The sequence below is a fragment of the Paralichthys olivaceus genome, chromosome 8 (genome assembly GCF_024713975.1).
Source record: "Paralichthys olivaceus isolate ysfri-2021 chromosome 8, ASM2471397v2, whole genome shotgun sequence".
In the NCBI taxonomy this organism is placed as follows: domain Eukaryota; kingdom Metazoa; phylum Chordata; class Actinopteri; order Pleuronectiformes; family Paralichthyidae; genus Paralichthys; species Paralichthys olivaceus.
Window position 1 is genome coordinate 15,116,651 of NC_091100.1, and position 20,821 is coordinate 15,137,471.

At 39.5% G+C, this 20,821-nt stretch overlaps 2 protein-coding genes across 5 annotated transcripts in view; one reads left to right on the top strand and one right to left on the bottom strand.

The window, feature by feature from the left end:
- stx8 (syntaxin 8) overlaps positions 1-13,807 on the top strand; it is a 38,967-nt gene extending 25,160 nt beyond the window's left edge. The window contains exons 7-8 of the mRNA XM_020083640.2: positions 4,981-5,082; positions 13,085-13,807. Of these exons, the coding sequence (XP_019939199.1) occupies positions 4,981-5,082; positions 13,085-13,149 (167 nt within the window). The 3' untranslated portion in view covers positions 13,150-13,807. The remainder of the gene's footprint in view (positions 1-4,980; positions 5,083-13,084) is intronic.
- Positions 13,808-15,258: 1,451 nt separating this feature from the next.
- Positions 15,259-20,821, bottom strand: part of ntn1a (netrin 1a) — a 60,634-nt gene continuing 55,071 nt past the window's right edge. For all 4 annotated transcript variants that reach the window (XM_020083750.2, XM_069530284.1, XM_020083751.2 and 1 more), the window contains exon 7: positions 15,259-17,391. In XM_020083750.2, coding sequence (XP_019939309.1) covers positions 17,063-17,391 — 329 coding nt within the window. In that variant the 3' untranslated portion in view covers positions 15,259-17,062. The remainder of the gene's footprint in view (positions 17,392-20,821) is intronic.

Consider the following 20,821-nt stretch of genomic DNA (forward strand, 5'->3'; position numbering starts at 1 on the left):
AAAAGATGAGACCAGAGGAAATTCCCCACAAGATGCTTCATTTCTGAATCCTTGAACCTCAACCTTGAATGTGCAGTCACACACAAGCTCTGTGCTTCTCTCTCTGATTAGATTACTTTCCCTCTGTATCTTTGCATGCCTGTCATCACCACTCTCTTCTATTTATTGAACAATAATTAAAACCCAATGAGCAACGTGCATTTACAAATACTATCTGGGTCTGTTTGTTGTCAGTGCTGTCACCTGACAATTAGTTTTTTTCCATTGCCCTTGTCCCCCACTTGCCTTTGTCGGTCTGGACAATGTATCGCAGCTCTGCAGTTCTTTAATGACCCTGGACATGGCTTGTTTTGTTGTTTCCTAAATTAAATCAGACAATTCACTTATTGCTCAGTGATGGGGATTATCATCATTATGAATTCTTATGAAGGATGGAGCTTATGGAAGAGGGCACTCTCCTGCAGGGGGAGTTCTTGTCAGAAAAGCTGTATAGATCATTTAACTTGGAGTGGATAAAACATTCAGATATTAGCACAAGATAGTATATAAACCATAATAACGATGGCAATAGGTATATTAAATAATATTTGAAGTAAATCAAAGATGACTCAGAACACAGCACTTTCTTTTATGTCACAGTTATTTTCTCAGGCAAAGTATGATGAACAGTGACCTCTTGTTACATATTTTTGCGTATGACCATGACCCGCTATATGTAGCAACTGGCAGATATGAATAGCAAGTTTATTGCAAGATGAGAGTATTTCTTCCAAATATCTAGCCACAATTTATATTAGTAGCCAGTATATTTTCTGGGGTTGTGGCCTCTATTTTTAAGAGGACTCCAGCTGACCGTCAAACCTCTGGTTCAATTCAAATTCCGTTCTGGTCAGAGATCAGTCTGGTCTGGGTCCTGAGAGTTTGCGCATTTAGTCTGTGGGTGGACATGAAGAAGGCTTACGACCTGAGTCATTTGGTCCTTGTATAACAAGAAAGACAGCTGTAGTGACGTCCTCTGTAGGAAGTAAGCCATAATCTCAGTGAACATAGGGCTGTGCTTCGTCCCAGATTCTGTTGGTGACTTTTTTTCTATAGAAAAAAAGAGATTTTAATCTTTATAGATGACATGGTGGTTACATGGTCTTCTTCAGATCATAACCTTCATTGCAAACTCACTGTAAAACGGAGGGAACAAGGGTCAGCACCTCCATTGTACTCTAGGCTGAAAATGGTTTATTCCATCCTATGTGTTGGAGGTGAGTCACTGCTCCACATGTACTGTGGGGGTGAAGTATCTTATACAGAGAGTTGTATTTTTAGCTGGATTTTTAATTTTTCACTAAATAAAATATGTAGAGTACTATATATATATATATATATATATATATATAGTATGTAATGTTTTGTATTGTGTCACAATATATCATATCATAATATATAATATTGTCACCCATGTATTGTGATATGTATCGTATTGCAAGGTCCTTGCAATACACAGCCTTAGAATTATGTGACCAGTCATCGTTTTTGTTCTTTTATTGTATTGTTTTTCACCCAATGTCTGCTGGGATTTGCCCCAGCCTCCCCTATAAAAAGCTGTATAGAAAATGGATGGATGAATCATCAAGCCTTCAGTTTACTGGTTCTTCTACTTTCCAAATTTCCTGTATGTTCATAAAATGTGGGTACAACTAAAAGGGAAATATACTTTCTTAAAAAAACTGCATTACAAGAGCTGAGCCAAGAGACAGCAGCTGGCAGGATTATTGTGTCTATAGTAGCACCTTCAGTCCAACTATGAGGGTGATGATAAGCCAAGCTATGAACACCCAGAAATGAAGCAAGGATGCTACATCTGCCTGTTTACACAAAGAACGAGTGGAATCCTTAAACTGCAAGTGAGTTAAAACAAAAACTAAAAACTCAGTATTTTCCAGTTTTCCAACAAATAAATCAATCAGACTAGACTGCAGCAGTCAATCCTTAGGATAGTAGGTGTCTATGTTTCCGCTGACATGGATGGAAACAGATCATTTTGCTAGTCAGCCTCTAGAGAGCAGGATGGTCACAAAGAATGGGGGTTTATATAAAAGCTGCAAAGTATTGGAGCTGAGATGAAATGGCGCTGAGATTACGCAGGAAGATAGCAGCATGAGTGGGTGACGTCATATGAGAGCAACATCTGTCTCCTATTGTTGTGAGCGCTCCAGGGTCCTTGCAGAAGAAACCTGAACACAGAAGTACAAAGAAGGGCCAGTTTTCTAAACATTGTTTTTGGTCTGAGTAAAAGCTCCATTAGTAATAGAGACACAGTACAGATCTGTTTTCCCTGTCTCTTTCTGCTTTCGTATACATATTCTACCACAGGATCATGTACTCTGGTAAAAGCTGTTATCTCAGTCTTTTGTACTGTGTTGTACGGCAATTATAAAATGTAATCTGCATGCTAATTGTTTCTTAGGACTGCCTGAAGTCTTTGTGGACATCAGTAGACGCCTTGTATTTTCCCTGGTGATGCTCTGGTGAGCTTCACTGCAGCCTCCTTCAGCTCTTGCTTGTTGTTAGGTCTCTTCTTCTCAGTTGGACTCGGATTAGAGCCAGTGCCATGTTTGACAGAGGAGTTGGTGTCTTTGGATCGGGAACCGTTTCTTTTTTTTTCTTTAAGAATTTCCTCCAGTTTTGTGAAGTCATGGAGGTGGCGAACATTTCAGAAGTTGTTTCTTGGTGATTTTCATTATGTATGATTATTATGATGTTTAAATTACTTAACCCTAACATAATTGTTGCTTTTGACATGATATGTCCACATTTCTTTCAGTATTGCACGTCAGTCACCAAAACATAATGGTTGCCATGAAAATAATGAAAACGTTATTCTTAATCATTATCAAATTATCAGGAATTGTGAATTGGCATTTAAAGGGAGGTCACATATTGTCCATTGTGCAGTACAGAGAAAGTATGCACATTGAAATGCATCCCAATGCAACAGGCAAACAGGAAAAATGAAATGTTTGTGTGGCTTTGAAGGGTTTTCCAGTGTAATAGCATTATAAATAAACAATTCTTGCCTGAGACAGGCCCTTCTTTGTGGTCTGGCAGATCCAAGCCAGGGCCAGCAGCCGTCACACATGAAAACAAAAGTGGGAAATTGGAAATTATATTGTTAGAAATATAACATGATAACAAGGGGACTTAATGACAATTGATGTGAAAAGCCGCTGCTTTGCAGGGCTACAATTCCTAAGAAATTAATTCAGCATTTCATTGCAGCTGTACTCAAAGCTCACGTTGAGCACTGCTGCATTTCGACATGGTTGGGAATTCCTCAATGAATTGAGATGTTAATGCAGGGTCAGACCTGATCCTAGAAACCAAAAACATCCTTTATAACTATAGTTTGCACAAATGGTTCAGTGTCTACACCCGTCCCCTGCCAGCGAAGGAGTTTCTTCCTTCTAAATCGTTGCCTGATGCGTAGATGGTGCTGTGGGAGTCTCCAGGGTCTATGTAAATACAGCACTCTCACGTCTCACATCTCCTTGTCCTTGCCCCCTCATTCTCTGGCCCTCCAAACTTACTGGTTTTACTTTCTTTTCTGGAATTATTCATGCAACTTAATTATCTTGTCAAGCAGTAATGGCTCTAAGTTGAGGAAACATGTTTTCCCACCAATCCAGTTGGAAGGCAACACGAGCCAAAGACGGTTGTGCTCACAAAAACTTTAAATGACCCTAATCGCCGACCTGTGCGAATCTGGTCATATAACCAATTACATTGAGAACCCCCCCCCCCAAAGAAACTTTATTTTAATTTTATTTTACAGTATAGCAGAAGCAATAAAAGGTACCCCCCACCCCCCGTACGAAGAGTCAAGTTTAACTTGATCACGCTGCGACTTGTAGATGAATCAATTTTCCACTCTCTGCAAAACTTGATTTGTCAGAGGTTCATAAGAGTCCGTGAGGAGTTTCCTTTCCTTTGACTCTGCCTTGGCTTCTGTTTCGATGGCTTCTTTATTGTTCAGCCACTTTATTCTGTTTTGTTTCTTCTTTTTCAGTTGAGAAGGAAATTGGACAGGACCTATAACTCCTGTTTGATTTCCAAAAAAAGGCCTTAAAAAATCGAGGAAAATAAGATATTTTCTGTCAAAGGTTGTGTTACGCCTACCTTGATGTGCTTGTGCAGACTGTGATAAGCAATAGTATCTACGTTTTTATCTGTTTCAGGGAGAGAGTCAGTCATTGGTTGCTATTTGCCTTTTGTGAGTAGGCTTTGATTCCAAGCTTAAATTCAAATTTGAAACAATCTCTACCCAGCGTCTCTTTATAATGCCTAACCTTAATAAATCAAGAATTGGGAAATCTTTCAGCAGTTATCTGTTTTTGTTGTTGGGCCAGACCTCTGGAGATGACATGTCAACACAGTTGCTTGTGCTAACAAATCACACAGACTTCCATCTGGAGAACCGTCAAGTCAGGAACTCCTGCAGAAGGACCTCAGCCACAGTGCCAGACGCACACATTACAAACACACACTCACCAAACACACATTTTCTTTCTTTGGACGCCCAGGCATAGTCCCTGAAGCCTGGGCCTTCGTCTTTAAAACTCGTGAACAATGAGGACCTGATTAAATCCAGAGTGGATTCAGGAAGTAGTGAAACCATTTGAAAGGGGCTAGGAGCGTTTCGCACAGCCCACACTCTCCTTCACCACCACTCATGTCTGTGAGTTGGCTGCCTCTGCCGTTTGAAGTTGTTGACTGCTCTGATGTCAGGTTCTGCACAAGTTCTGTCACTTTGTAATTTAGTGTAATTTATTACGCAAAACATATTGGGAGGTCTTTTACGCAATAAAATGAAAGAGAAAAAACACAATGAAATCTTAATAATGGCAGATAACAACATAATACAAAGCAGAAATTAACTCTATTGACCTTCTCTTCCCCCTTTTCTCTTTCTCTTTCTTTGTCTCTCAGAAATCATCGATGACGTCGCTCATCTCGTGGACAAAACAGATGACAGGATTCGTAATGAGACACGAAGGGTGAAGCTGGTGGAGACAAAGTCAGCCTCCTGTGGTGAGACTTCTCTGTTTTTCTTTACCATCCAGCAAAGTAGGACCAAATCAGATCAGTGTCCTTGAATTTCTTTTATATATATGATTTCCAAGCATCAGGTTTTTTTTTCCCATTCTGCAGGTCACAGAGCAGGTGGTACTACAGCTTTTTTAGAGGGGGAATATCTGGCTGGTGTGAGACACAGTTGGACAAAAATAATGGCGCTTCACTTAGATTATGTTATTTGGGTACATCTAATTTATAGCTATACAAAGTCATAATTTCCTATCCAGAAATCATAAATAGCGCCAACATTCAGCAAAGTGGGAGCTATTGCTGCATCTAGCTTCATCTCTAGATAGAATGGGTCTTCTATGGGGATGTGGACAAGCCACTTTGGCACAGGGCATGTGGGTGTTGAATGGTGGGTGGACTGGCTCACGCCAGATAACATGCTGCCCTGGGCATTTTAAATGGGATCTCTCATACTGGTCCTTTGAGTAATCTTCAAACGTCTGGAGAGGGATGCAAGTCAGGCCCCATGTCATCATCCTCTGTTGTCTCAGCTTTAGATTTACGTGAGTTGAGTCCCTAAAAGGCTTAAGGAAATGCGTGACCCTCCCTCGCCATTACCACAGATCCGTTTGTTTAACATTTGTTTTTTTATTGATGAAAAGATCGAGCTTCTCTTTTCTTCTCAGTGGGTATTGCTTTTCGGAGGAAAACGACTGCCATGAGAGGCGTGGCGGCTGGCTCAAGCCAACCTATGGAATGTAGGAGAGTGAGCCAGGCTGAGTTCGCCCAGTGAATTGCCAGACAAAATTGCTATGGCAAAGTCTGTATTGTTGTGCTACGAGACCCATTTAAGGCGGTTTTGGATAGAGGCAGTGCAGGCAGTGGGGAGGTCAGCCCCCCAGAATACTTCCCTCTGTTGGTTGTGTCCCCATGGTGCCTGAGTGTGAGTTTGTTTGAAGATCCCAGAGCTTATATTGTGTTAGAATCAGCACTCCCTCTTTCTGTCTGTCTTTTTTGTTTAAATTCTTTTGCCAACATACCTCCCTCACCTCAGTTCCAGGCTGAAGAATATTCATGTGGCATGAGTGTGTATCTATTCATGCGATACTTTGTGCACCTGCATGCATTTCACTGTATGTGCATAACACTGTGCATGGTGCTTGTTTTTTGGAATGCATGTGTCAATTTTCAATTCATGCATTATTTTCAAAGTATATTCTTGTGCATGCATTTGTATATTTGTGTGTGTGTATGTGTGTGTATGTGTGTGTGTGCGTGTGCCGTGTGCAGCACACACACACACACACACACACACACACACACAATGGAAAATTCCCCTATGGTCCTCTTCACTCTCACCTCAATGCTCTCTTTCTTTTTTTCCATTCCTCTCTGTCATCCCCCTGTTCGTCTCCCCAGTTGTTTGACACTCTTCTTTGTGTCAAGCAGAGAAAGAATTGAAAATACTACATGCCACAAATTGTTTGGAGGGCTTTTCCTCTTTCTCCATGGCAATGTGTTTGCAATTCCTCAGCTTTAAGGCTTTATTTATTTTGAAACCACGTCTCATCCAAAGCCGGCATTTGATGTTATGTCTTAGCCGGGTCCTTGTTAAGTTAGGAACGTCTGGCTTTTGCCAGCCGAGAGCATACTTCACATAACTTGTAAAAGAGGCATCTTAGTTCTTACAGAGCAAAGTTGTACTAAAAACTGGAAACTTTTCCAGAAATGTGAAAAATCTCTCTCACTGTAAAGCTATCAATATTAATTATCAGTCATCTGCACTCTTGAGTTACAGGCAAAAACAGAGAACTCAATACGTTGTTGGAAAAAGAGAAGTTTGAGCCACACGAAGGGTCAACTCACCAAAGAAGGACCGCATATTGCTTGAACGTGGTTCTTGTGGCATAATGAGCTCAACTGGTGCCTGTAGTGTTGTGAAACATCTTTTGTGTAGAATCAAACTGGATTCAAGTACCACATATATACCTCTTACATGTACTTCAGTAATTTACCTCCATTAAAGGAGTTGCCAAGTTGAAATGCCACATTACTTTATTTTTACAATATATATATATAGATACAGAAGATATAGAATATACCAATGGAAAAAAGATAATAACATTATCAAACATACAATATCAAAATATGAATGTACTGTATATATTTTAGTGGGGATGAACTGTGCAGAAGGTGAAAGCAAAACAAACACCAAACCTATTTAGCAAAACACAAACAGTGTAAGGACGAACTTTCTAAACAATATTTGATTCCATAAAGAATGAAGAAAGAATAACAAGTTTAATTGAGTTCATGATTCCATGATTCCTTTTTTAATAATAAAAACAACTTCTTTGTTCGAGGCTTTAATATCATAGTAAACTGAGTACACATATTCTGTTTCTAAATACATATATATTCATTTATATAGTATATCAATTTTTGCAAACATGTATAGAGTGGGATCCAAGTTGGAAAGTGGTCTTAGACTTTGGAACCCCACTAGACTATATAAAGATGGATCACACGACAGCTCCCCCAAAGTGAAGCCTAAGCATCTTGTTCACGTGGCTTGCTGCAGTACAGGTTATAAACCCCACCTCCTCCATGTTTGTGGATGGGTCAGATTTTTTATAATGGTTTCTATCATTTTAGTGGGTTTGTAGCAATTTGGTGTTTGTTCAAGTGCAATTTTTTTATTTTTGACACTATACAAGGTGGCGCATTTGGTATCTGGGGTATTTTGGCTTCATTTCTGGATAGTGGGAGGAGCTGTGTTGTCCGTCTTTATACACAGTCTATGATATATATCTTTATACTCAATCATAGTTCTTGTGTTGGTCCACTGCTGTGAATAAAATCAGATAAGCTTGATTCACAAGTCATTTCTAGTTAAAGCAGTCGATGGTGGGAATTGAGGAGTAAAGGTATTTAGTTTGGTTGGAATATTATGGCAGATTATAGTTCGCTTCTCTTGAGGAGTGTGTGTGAATTATCTACCAGGCATCAGTGCTCTTCTCATCAGAACTAAGTTTATTGAAGGCCACTTTAGCCACCGCACCGATCGCGCAGGTGGCTCGCTTCTCAAGTAGGTTTGAACTGTTTGGACTAGAAGAGGCATCTACAGGGAGTGTGGGTGAAGGGAAGCATTTGACAGTTAGAAGAAGAGCATGTACGACAAGTAGCTGCACAGAGTCTCTAATTGTAACCTGGGAGTTGTCAAGGTAATGCAAATTTTTCTTATTATGTCTGTCTAGTTAAATAAAGAGATCTTTGATTCCACTTTCTTTTTTCTTTTCATTGCCCTGACGAGGTGTACTGTTGGAAACCAGAAATGGAAATTGAATATGTTTCACATGGTCGTTTAGGTTATATGTTGTGCTAATGATATTTCCACATCTTAGATTCCTTTTTATTGAGTGGCAAGTTATATTAAACTATACCTTGAGAAATCTATAAATATGTGAAACACTTCTTAAAACCTTGTTTTTGCCAGACTTTGAACAGTATAGTCCCAGTTATTGTGCTCACACCATAAAATGACTATATGGCGCATATGGTTTCATCTAGCAGCTGAATATATGAGGAGAGGATATTTGAGAATATTACAAAAATCTTGGTCCATTGATCTGAAATATCTCCTCAAATACTGGATGGATGGATTGCTGTGGAATTCAATATGTTTATGGTCCCCAGGGAATGAATCCTGACTCAATCCTCATGACTTTGGTGATCCCCTGACTTTTCTTCTCATGCCACCAAATTTATCACTTATCTAAACAAACATCTTAAAGTCCAGAAGATGGATTGACTTTGTTCCCTAAAGATGAGTCCTGCTGACTCTGGTTATGTTATCGTATCAGCAATAATTAAGAAATACACATGTTTATATTTTTACCGGTTGTACTAATATGTACAACTAGTTTGAATGTACTGATACTAAAAAACACTTGCTGCAAGAAAAACGATGAGCTTCATCCCAACCTTGTTAACATTTTTACCCCCTTTTTTTTTTCTTCGGAGGTCATCGTTGCCTTTTGTGATCCAAAAATGGTCTTTGAACCATAAGCGGGGCCATGACGGAAGTGGAGAGGGACACTCGGGGATTGTCTCTGTCTGCAGAACTCTCACCAATTAATTCATTCTCTCTATAATTTGTCTTACTGATGTGTCTGAAAATCGCTAAAATGGGATGAACCCAGACTCTGGCCTCCAGAGCTCCTGGGTGGTCAGTCTGTCAGCAGACACCGACTACCCCCCCCCCCCCCCCCCCCCTCACCCCTCAGCATCAGTGTCACAGCAGAACCTTAATCTATTTGGCAAGCAAACGCCATTATTGTCATTAGTCTCCGGAGGCCTCCCTGGGGTCAGGAGTAGCTTGTTTAGTTACTGAGGCAGACAGGGACGGTCCAGGGAGAACAGGAAGGGTGAGGGTCAGCACAGGGGTCTTATGTGGCTTCATGACTGGCTGTTATATGACATTAGAGGCTGTGGTAAAATGTGCATATGTTCTGCAGCTCAGCCTTTAATGCTGTTGAAGGAATAGTGTTGTCAGACAGAGACTGTAATTGACCAGGCTGAATTAAATTCTGATTAGTTTTATGTTGATGGGGCAGTGCTGCAGTTTCGTTCTCACCTAAACAAAGACGATTGCTGGATGTGTGTGTGTGTTTGTGTGTGTGTGTTTGTGTGTGTGTGTGTGTGTGTGTGTGTGTGTGTGTGTGTGGCTGTGGCTTTTAAAGAGCCATCACAAAAAGTATTTCTGCATCTGTTTCTGCTTTGACGTTTATATTATGCTCACGTGTAAGTTATCAGGAAGAGAGGTCCTGTAGAGACCAGTGATAACTCCTGACATGCATGTCCTATGAACCTATATGAACACCTACCGCTCAAACATAATGTCTTCAAAGAATGAACTTTAAGATAGGAAAGATATGATCAGCCATAAATACATTAAGAACACAAGAGAGATGACGACGAGTGGCACATTGAGTCAAAGAGGTGCAAAGACATCTGGACCCCTTACAGCCGCACACCCCCATATCCTGGCAAAGAAACCAGCATCAGCCGAACATTTCATCAGACCACCAGTACCACCGCAAGCAATTAGTTCAGCATGGCTTATATCTCGCCCTGTCTCTCTCCCTGTGGGAAAGACAACCAATTAGGATGCAGAGGGGAACACTGGGGGAGAGAGAGCCAAAGAATGAGAGAAATGTAAACCCGAAGTGAAAGGCTGGGGAAAATACCGGCCGCATGCTAAATAACAATGGACAACTTGAGTCAGAGAGGGGACTGTCGACAGGCCTCAGACCCGCCAGAGATGCAGTTGTTTGAAATCTTCCCCCCTGTGCCGTTCTGTATAGGGAGAAGAACGAAGGATCTAGTGGATGAATGTGTCCTTGGAGAAAGATTTCCATATCAAATGTGTGTGGCATGGTTTGTGGTATACGCCATAGAATACATACTATACAGAGGGAAAGACCACCACATCCTAAAGGCATTGAAATGTTTATGATGCGCATGATAGAAACCACCCACCATCACATCTCTAGTAGTGTCCTTAAGGACATTTAAGGGATATCGAGAATTTGACCTGCTGAGCTGTATAAATATATGTTTATATTAATAATGAAAAATCGAATTACTTTTAAAGCTCAGCGCATCCTGGCACCCAGTTATGCTCCAAATCATAATCTAGGATCTTCCAACCTACACTTGATAGTAGTACCTCAATGGAGGCAGGTAACTAAGGCCTGTAACTAAGGCCTGTAACTAAGGCTGGTAACTAAGGATGACTGGGCTTTTGCCATCAGGACCCCGGGGCTCTGGAACTCCTTGCTAGATTAGATCTGCCGGCTGTGAACCTGTTTTTAAATCATTGCTTGAAACATATTTTTTATAGAAACGCCTTTTAATGCCTGTTTTTTAACAGTTAATGGTATTTTTGTTTTCAATATTTTATTTTGTTGTCTTGTTTTAATTTCTGTTTTGTTTATTTATGTGTTTTTTATTGCCATGTGTTTTCTAAAGCACAAGTGCTATAGATATAAAGTTTTATTTAGTTTTTTATATATTATATTATTATTATAATAATGTCATTACCATTACATAAGTCAGGCTTAAACAGCCTTGACTTTAAGGTGCTGATATTGATATTAGAGGGTTAAAAAAATCTGGTTACAATATAAATTGACTGGTAAAGAAATGTAGGTGTTTTTAAATTACAGCAAACAAACACACCGTTGCTGCATTTCATGTGCTGCACGATGATGTTACTCTCTGTATTTGCTGACATGCACTCTAATACAACAAATCTGCCATCTGTTAACATCTGGAAAATATACCGGCCCAGTGATTTATCGCTCAGGCTCGAGACTCACTTCCAAGTTGGTAACATTAACTAAAATTTGAATATAATTCATCTGTCATCCAATCAATTATCCTTTCACTAATAATTGGCAAAAAGCTTAAAAACCATCCAAGTAATTTGTCTTTTTCACAGCAGACAATTTGACCCGTCATAGTTGGAAAAGCACAGGTGTTAAAAACATTAACAACAGCTCTGTTCTATTTAGCATGCTGAAACCAAATGGAATCCAGCCAGCGTTCATTTTATTATTTACACCCGTGCTTTTCTTAGCATGTCAAAATGTCCTTCATAACCAGAGGCCTGTCGTTTATATAGCCTTTACACAAAGGATGACAATTCCACCTGTAATAGATTTTACAAGAGGGTTTTTTTCTCTGGGTGGTGACTACAATAAAACCCCTAATATTTTCAGGACCTGGGGCTAAAGCACTTTGATGAAGTGTGAGTGAGCTTTTGCACATTTTTTCTCTGCTTCCATAGTATCAGTGAAAAACAATGATTATCCTCTCAAGGCGGAATCAGAAACATATGCCTATCACAGTGTGCAGTCTGTGGCAATAAAGCTTTTGCGGCTGTCGAATGCATGTAAATTGCATTAAGTCATCAAGCGGAGAATGGTGATATGCTGCAAGGGCATAAGCACTTGGGACTCGCGTCAGATCAAGGACTTTGTAAATTAGTTGTGAGGTATGTAGGTTTCTTACCTCTTCTAAGTATATTCCCTTGTGTCTGCTGCTTTCTCCTCCTCCTCTCCGTGTCTGTCTCAAATCATGAGTTCCTCGGCGGCTTGACATTCACATTTTCAAAGTTAAAGTTACAGAGAATACAAAGGTTTTATCACAAAGGGTTCAAGTAGAAAAATGACACAAAACATTTTATGAGAAAACACGACCTCAGTTACATCTTAAAATAATTACCCAGTCTGTATTCTACCTCTGAGGCAGTAAAACGGATGTATTTTCTCTAAAGTCACTCGTGTCTTGAAAGGTAACACGTTTTATAGCTATTTTATACTGTTTATCACAAAATACACAACTTTCTTCTGTACAGTTGTACGGATATGGTTGGTCAGACGTTCAGTTAGCATTAAGACACTACGTTTTTTAGGATATTTAGTTCATCACATACTTAAAGGATTTGTTGTGAAATATTCCTCATTTTTCTGTCTCTCAATACTTTCTAACTTCCCCTCTCTTTCTGTGGCCACAATCCTATTTATTCCTGTTGAACACATTGACGTGCCACAAATGTATAAATATATTTTTAAATGGCAAATACATTTTCTAAGACAGCTGTAGCTTTTATCAGATGTAACACAGGGTAAACTGGAAACTATGTGGATTAATACGGTTTATTTAGACTGAGACTGTTTATTAAAAATCACGTCAAAATAAACTACGATTCCTCTATTTACATATCTTAATGATATTTATACAGATGAGTAGATACACAAACAATACATCAGTAGGTTCAATTCTTTTAAATCTTGATATTTTCCACAGGATTTGTTGACAGTAAGAAAACTATAGAATATCAAGCTGCCTGAACTGTTTATTTCCAATCGTTACATCTTGGGAAGCTTTAAGTGGGCACAACTGATCTACTTTTCTTTTTTCCTCTCTTTTCCTCCTCCAGGGATGCTGGTGGTGATCGTGCTGCTTCTCATAGCCATCGTAGTGATCGCTGTGTGGCCCGTGTAGGTGACGAGGACGGCGGTGATCATGGACCATTGCTGGATGAGCACTACAGTGACAGTTTGGTGCAGAATGCCACTTTGCATACACCTGGTACACATTTACCGGACACCCATTTGGACGCTGTCTGTCATCAGATTTTATTTTCTTATTCCTGCTCAGGGTCACTGGTGACTGCCCAATCAAGGCAGTGAGAAAAGAAGAGCATGACTCTACAGTGAGTTGTTGCTTGGGCAATGGCCATCTGTAACCCTGTAATAGCAGATATTTCATGAGTGTACATTGTCCTCTTCAATAGTTGTCCATCTGTCTGGCTCATTAAATCAACAATTCATTAAACAGTTAATTATTTAAAGGCATGAAGTATTATGAAATATATGTTTATCCTGGTGAATATTGAGCCAATAGCAGGACCTCCCACAGGTCTGGTCTGACGCTCACTCTGGGTGCAGTTATTCCACAAGCTTCGCAATATTCACACTTACTTCTGTTTACCCATGCATTACTGTAGCTGTGTAATGTTATCATCTGTCCTGGGAGTTTACAATGTTTATAGAGTAGCTCTCAGCCAAAACTAACTGTGGTACTAACATGGCTGTTTTCCCTCCTTGTAAATCACTTCAGCTTGTAATTTCTAATAAATGACATTTCCAGTTTTAAAGTCCCTGGACTCCTGTGTTTGTGTGTCCATGCCCGGGGCTCACTCCTGAGGGTTACAATGTTTTGTAACATGATATTTGGCTGGAGTCAGACCTTTGACACAGCTTCAACACTAGTACACTTACATATTTCCATTATGAAATCTACACAGCATTGTTTTAGTACAGGATGAAGCTAACTACTGTTTAGTTTAGAGTCAAATTCATAGTAAATCAATATAAACAGCCATTTAAAGCAACAGAGGCAAAGGATTTTTCAATGTAACAAGTTTATTTCAACTGAAAATCCGAATTAAGTTCTACCAGGTTGGTGTGTTCAGTAGTTATTATTTCCTTCTTTAATGGCAACGATCTAAACAACCACAAGTAAAAAAAAAGTTGATAAAGACAATAATATCCACAATGTCTTGTGTCATTAAATATATTCATATATAATAACCATAATATATTAGTACGCATTGAAAAACAACATTGCAAAAAAAAAAAAAGGTCTTTGCAATGGTGACAACTAAACATTTACAATTCATAGTATGAACACAAAGCAATGCTTTGACAGGTATGTGTGGAGCGTTTCATCAGGAAGTTTGTCAAACCATTGCTCGGCAGGCGGATATAAAAAATTTACAGCATGAGGCTTCAGAGACGAGAGAGGTGCGATTACAGATTACATTGTGCCCAACTGAAAAAAAACAAACATTGCCATGTGATGTTATGTTGTATTAACATGAATGAAAGGCAGGAACATGTAAATATGGACAAACCACCAGCTCGGAGCATCATGTTGGACTGAAATCACAATCATCTGATTGATTGTACATTAAAGAAAAAAAGACAAACTAAATGTAAATACTGAGAGGTTCTTCAGCAACTTGATCATCTGCACTTTGCATCTTTCAGCGTTACTCAGGTGATTTTGTTTTTGTCATCATCGAGGAGGAATTTCAGTCCATTCAGTTAGAGATAGTGGAATCATTTAAAACAACAGGAAGTCCATTCGATTAAAACCATGTGTCTTGAAATTATCTTCAAATACTTTTTACAGATACTTGTGTTGTGGAACATATTAAAACCGTGCCATAGTAAATGTGAGTTTTATAAAGCAACAAATACCGGCAACATCAAAAATCTTGCGTGGTTTGTTTAAGGACGGACTGAAAGTGAAACCCTAGTTTATGATGCATCAGATACACTGTGGACGTTTTTTTTTTTAATCTTTACAAACCTGAGCAGTGTTTCTACCACACATTCCAAACTGAACTGCATACAAATAAATGAGCAATGTGGTTTGAATCAAGCAGCGTCAAGTGATTGCGATCCCTTCCCCCACCCACCCCCCACCCATTTCTCCCTGTGCAAGTGTAGGAGTGCAGAGAATTAACGTGACAGGTCAATGGGAGACTGCAGCTTCTTTAGTGAATGTATAGTCATGCATTGTGTTGGCAGAAGAATGTTTGGATGGTAAAAAAAAAAAAAAAAAGTCGTTATCTACGATCTCAGTACCGTAGGAATTACTCCAGATGAATTTGCGTCTATGTGTGGTGGATTTTAAAAATATGTCTTGAGTCGTTTCAAATAAGTGTTGAGTGCTTTTCTTTGTGAGATTTTGCGGTAGGCTTACTTTCTGCACTACATGAGGTAAGGAAATGATTTATCTTTTCATGATGCCCTTTCTCATAGCCTCCTACAAACCGCATTGATTACATTTAAATTAATATTTTACTCATGTTCCACGTTGAAGTTCACCTCAGATTTTGTGTTTGACAAGCATCCACGTTCTATCACTTTAGCGAGAGGCAGAGGTCAGTTCAAATGATGTCGGTCTTACATTGTCTTTAAATATGCTTTTTTTTTTAAACATAGTAAACAGTTTGTCATGAGCCGGTATGATAAAAAAAAAAAAGACTAATCATACAAACATCTGCATTGTTGTGACGCACTCTATGCACGTCTTTATCAGTACTGTCAGCACTGAGGACGTGCACCACCTGCAGCTGCAGCTCAGCGTTTTCAATGCGGCATCCACATCCACAGTGGGCTACCTGGTGTACCGTTCACAGCTCTTATCATTTTGTGGAAGAACAGGGAAAATATTCACCCTAAAATAAAAAATACTATATTTCTTGTGGCCACATAAGAGAAATTCTTTGCATTATCATTATTATTATTATTAGTTTCTATTAGATCTACCCATGAACAACTCATCCTTTTGCAATGTTTTCATAGTATTTTTGTGATGATCATCGTTTTCCGTAAATTGTGAAATTAAAAAACAAAAAGACCATAGTTATTGTAAGGAATGAAGTTGAAATCAGTGATTTTAAATCCATTTTGTCCTCCAAAAAAGAGCATCATTTTTTATAAGTAACATCAGTGGCACCAGTCAGAGAACTGAATGTTACAGTCTCAAATTAAAAGCGTTAACATGCAGGGTTTTACAAATACTGAACCACTAAAACTCAACCAGTGACATCTGAAAGGGGGCAGATAAGAGATTAGAAATAACTTTAAAATCAGTCAGGTCATATATGTTTTAGTCAATACTGGTTTTTTTTCTTGGTTTTTTTCTGTCACCTCCAAAATTATCTTGAAAAATAAAAACGTACAGCAACAGAATATTTCTTGTGTCTTCAGCTGCTGATGTACCTGAATTCAAAGGGAATCAAATTAACAGCTAAAATGATTCTACTGTCACTGCTACAATCGTCTTTATGGCACAGGTCTGAGAAATATTTCTGCCTCATTTAGCTCAGTGAAGACTTGAGATAAAACAAGCTGCTTCTGAGCTAAAGATACAATAAGAAAACCGCACAGAGGCAAATCTGCAGTGGTTATTAAGTGGGGTTTTTTTCGTGTGTCATTTTTACACCAGCAGAAAATGTCTAAAATAAAATTAAAACATAAAATATAATGATTTCATACTGATAACAAAATAAAAAGACAAACACAAAATAACTTTATATACTGGTAATAGGTGCAAATTCGGCAAATCCACAAGAGAGACACATCTCAAAGTAAAATAAACCATAAAACCAAATCTGCAAGGTGAGCTCCTTCAACAAAAGTTCACTAGGAAAAGACAAATCATCCTAAATAATTCTCTTCATGCTTCTACACAAAAAAGCAGCAACATAATCAGTCTCTTCTCTGTCCGTGGTCCTCTGTCCGTCTCTCTTCTTTTTCGTCTTTTCATTTTATTTTATTCTTAAATCACCTGCTTAGATTTTCTCTTGAATTTCTCTTCCTCTCCCATCATTTTCCACCTATGGCTTCTTGCACTTGCCTTTCTTCTCCCGCTGCTGGAACTTCCTGAGCCTGCGGGCCCACGTGTCCCTCCACTGGATGACCAGGCTGCCCTTGTCCGCCACCACTCCGCTCTGGCCGGGGGAGTCCTCGTCATTCCCCAGCAGCAGGTACTTCTTCCCCGGCTTGATCTTGGGACACTTGCAGGCCACGTCCTTGGCACGGACCCACAGGAACTGGTCCCCGCGTCGGATGCGGCTCTCGCCCTGCTTGTAGACGGAGATGATGTTGACGGTGAACTTCCACCACTCTCCGGCTTTGTCTGCCTTCAGGATGTGCACCTGGACGGCTGCAGAGTGAGGGAAGAGAAGACTCAGAATCACTTCATGTGAGAGCTCTTTTTCCTAACATGCAATCTAGAGCATGTCAGTGGTAAAGGTTACAACACCCCAAAGACCTCTAAGTACATTGCGTTCGCCCACAATGTTGTGGTTCTGTGCTTCATGCTGTGAAGCTTTCATATTTCAATGATGTTTCCATGTCTTATGGTAACAGACAAATACGCTCCGAACTCTCTGAGACAAGGTTTTCCCTCACAACAGTGAATTTCCTTTGTCATTGGATATTTATTGGGGTAATAACCACCACTCTCCTACATGAAGATATGCAGCTTTTTTTATTCTTTTAATAACCACCTGCCTTTTTGCTTCAAACGTCACAATGGAAGGAAAGCGACTCTTTTTCCTCCAGGCACACTGGCACTTTTTTCCAACTGTGGACATTAATCAAACATCAGATTACCAAGAGTTGGCAGCTGAAATCACACACAGCACAGTGTGGAGAGAACAAGGCTCACAGCGAGTGCCACCTTCATACGGGACCTGGCATCAATATCCCAGAAGACTTACAATTTCAAATAGCCTTGATTTGGTATAAACATTTTCTAAAAGTATTACTTTTATATGTTATATGTTTGTCTCATAAAACGCAAGTTGGCTAGAATACAAATGTCTGTGTCAGTTGCTCTGGACTTTTTCCGTAATTTTTCCTGCCAGCCCCCTGAGGAAAATGTCCGTAAAATGCTCGAGTGCAGCTGTAAAATTTCCGGGAGGGCATGTAGATGTAGTTTCTGACTACTAATACTTGATGGTCCCCAAACTGGAAGAATCTCAATATCTCAGAATGTAAAAGAGGAGCCACATACAGTACATAGAAGACCCAGACAAAGAGGTCAACTTGGAAAGACGACTTGTAAATCATGTCTTGTTGTTGTGAACGTGTCTGACCCTGAGCCAATTTTTATGAAATTCTTGTATGAGAGCAGCTTTAAAAAAAAACATGTAACATGAATTAAAGAAAATGATTCTAACAGGAACTCTTTAGGGAATATTAAACTTGGTGTCTCATCCTTTTTACTGCAATTTGCTATCAACTATACTGATAACACATAAATCTATATGCTTACATCACGTAAAATATATATTTTTAAAGGCTGGTTTGTGATTCTATTATAACATATAGCTGCACATGCATTATGTCCATTACTACTGACAGTGCGGTGTGATTTGTAATGTGATTAGGAGGCAGGGTAGTGCTATTAGAAACGTCAGCTGGAAAGACACTCAGTGATATCACATGATGAATGAACAGTACTGTCCTCAGAGAGAGAGAGGAAGAGGAGGGAAGAGAGGTCTGCCTCTCATGGATCCCACCCCAGGAAATATCAATATGCATTATACTGACCAGATCTCTATTAGGCTCTGTAATAGTCCTCCTGTGCTTATGGGATGGCTTTTTGAAACGAACCACCGTGTTCCAGGGTCACTGGTTTCACCTTGAGTGTGGAGCTAATGCAGCTGAACATCATGGCAGAATGTAAAAGTGTCCGTCCTGTATTCAAGTCACATACTGAGCTGTACGTTTTGGATCACTCCCTCTGGAGCTGCACTTAGTGAACGGTGAAAATCTAAAAATGCCTCCACAGTAACCTTCTGTCTTGGAAGACTGAAAACATACCAGAGTATCGTTTTATTTCCCAGATCTTCTGTGTAAAATATTTTGGGTAATCTGCTTTCATGCAGAAATCTTACCTTAGCTCAGCATCAAGACTTGACACAAGGGAAATGACTAGTCTGGCTCCATCCATAGCAACAAAAACCTTGTTTGTTTAATCTGTGCAAAAAGTGTATAGACTGTAGATTGTGGTTTGACTGGTGTTAACATATATCTTATTTATTGGCGGGGTGCAGTAATCTTCTTTAGTGTTTCCCACGAACATGAGACTCCTGTTCAACAAATAGTGAATTTATTCTTAACTTGTCATTTTTACACTTTGATTTTTGCACAGATTAAACAAGCAAATCTATGTTATTTACGAGAAATTACGCAGGAAGAAACATTTGCTAAATTTGAAGATAGTCGCACTCCCTTTGTTTGTGTTCTATATTGTTAATATAGTGTAGTGTATAGTTTATAGTGGAATAGATATTTTCTCATATAACTCTCAGTAAGACAGCAGATCCCTGAGTAGTTTGACTTTGTGCTTGAAGGAGCAACACTGATATTATCAACACTCATTTTCATCATTTTCACAATCCTTGTGTGACCAGTTTCCACCTGATGCTGTCCTCTCTGTTTGTATTCAGCCACCAATTACCAGTGTAGTCACTGTGGACGCTGAGACTATATCCATACTAATATGCTTTAAATGTGGAACAGTGTTAACAGAGTTTCACCTTCACCGCTGGTAGAGTTGTAGTAGTAAGGACCAATCAGGACGCAGACACTGCAACACTGTCGTGTTTCCAAACTTCTCCATTAGAGGCGCTCGAAAACTCTGGTAAAGTGTGGGTGGCGGTTGTGAACATAGCCATAGTGAAACTAACACGTATAGAGTGGATGCAGCCTGAATGTGTAGTTATCCCTGGCATTTTTCTGACATCAGACATGTCCCCCCCCCTCCATTCACCCCGCTCCCTCCTGTGATTCTTTATGTGCGTCTGTATATCGACCACAGAAGCATGTGGCGTCCTTCCCCGAGGCAGCGTGCGGCGCAGCTCCCCTGCTGATCTTTTCAGAAATCTATGGCTCTCTCGACTTATCCTGTAGATTAACATGGTTTTTGACTTTTCGATTGGCTTCGCTAAGCTTGCGTGTGGTAACCACTGTGCAGCCTTGTTCTGGTTTATTATGAACCCTGAATATACTGTTGCAAAGTATGGATGGATATGAAAAAGGAAGCTTAGTGGTTCTCATGTATGTCGCCAGCACAAAGCCCCTCGGTGAAAGTCACGGGGAAAGTGGATTACACACTGGGTGATGCAGCATTTGAAACTAATGGTGGACACATTGATTGAATGAAACAAAATACAATAACCTGATCATAGGAAATTGTTAAACCCTTCAAAGGTTTGAATGAAGATCATATAGTAGTTCAACTGTATGTGTTATAAACATTTTCTTTTGAGAATAGTGCAAATTATTTGATGTTCTATATATGAACTCATTTAATCTGTTTCTATAAACGTTGTTAACAATGTCAACTAGAATGGCACTCAGTAGAACACATGCCTCCACCAAGGCCTAACAGTCCCCTTCAATTGAATCAAACTGCAACAAATTGCACACACTTGTAAAAACCAGTTCCCTAAATCTGCCTATTTAAAAAAAATCAAGATCCATGAATTATTCCATAAGAAATCAGTGAAAATGTCAAAAAACCAAGATCTTTTGTGTAAAAAACCAAGACTTTTATATGTCCCTTGATCTAGATCTGCACC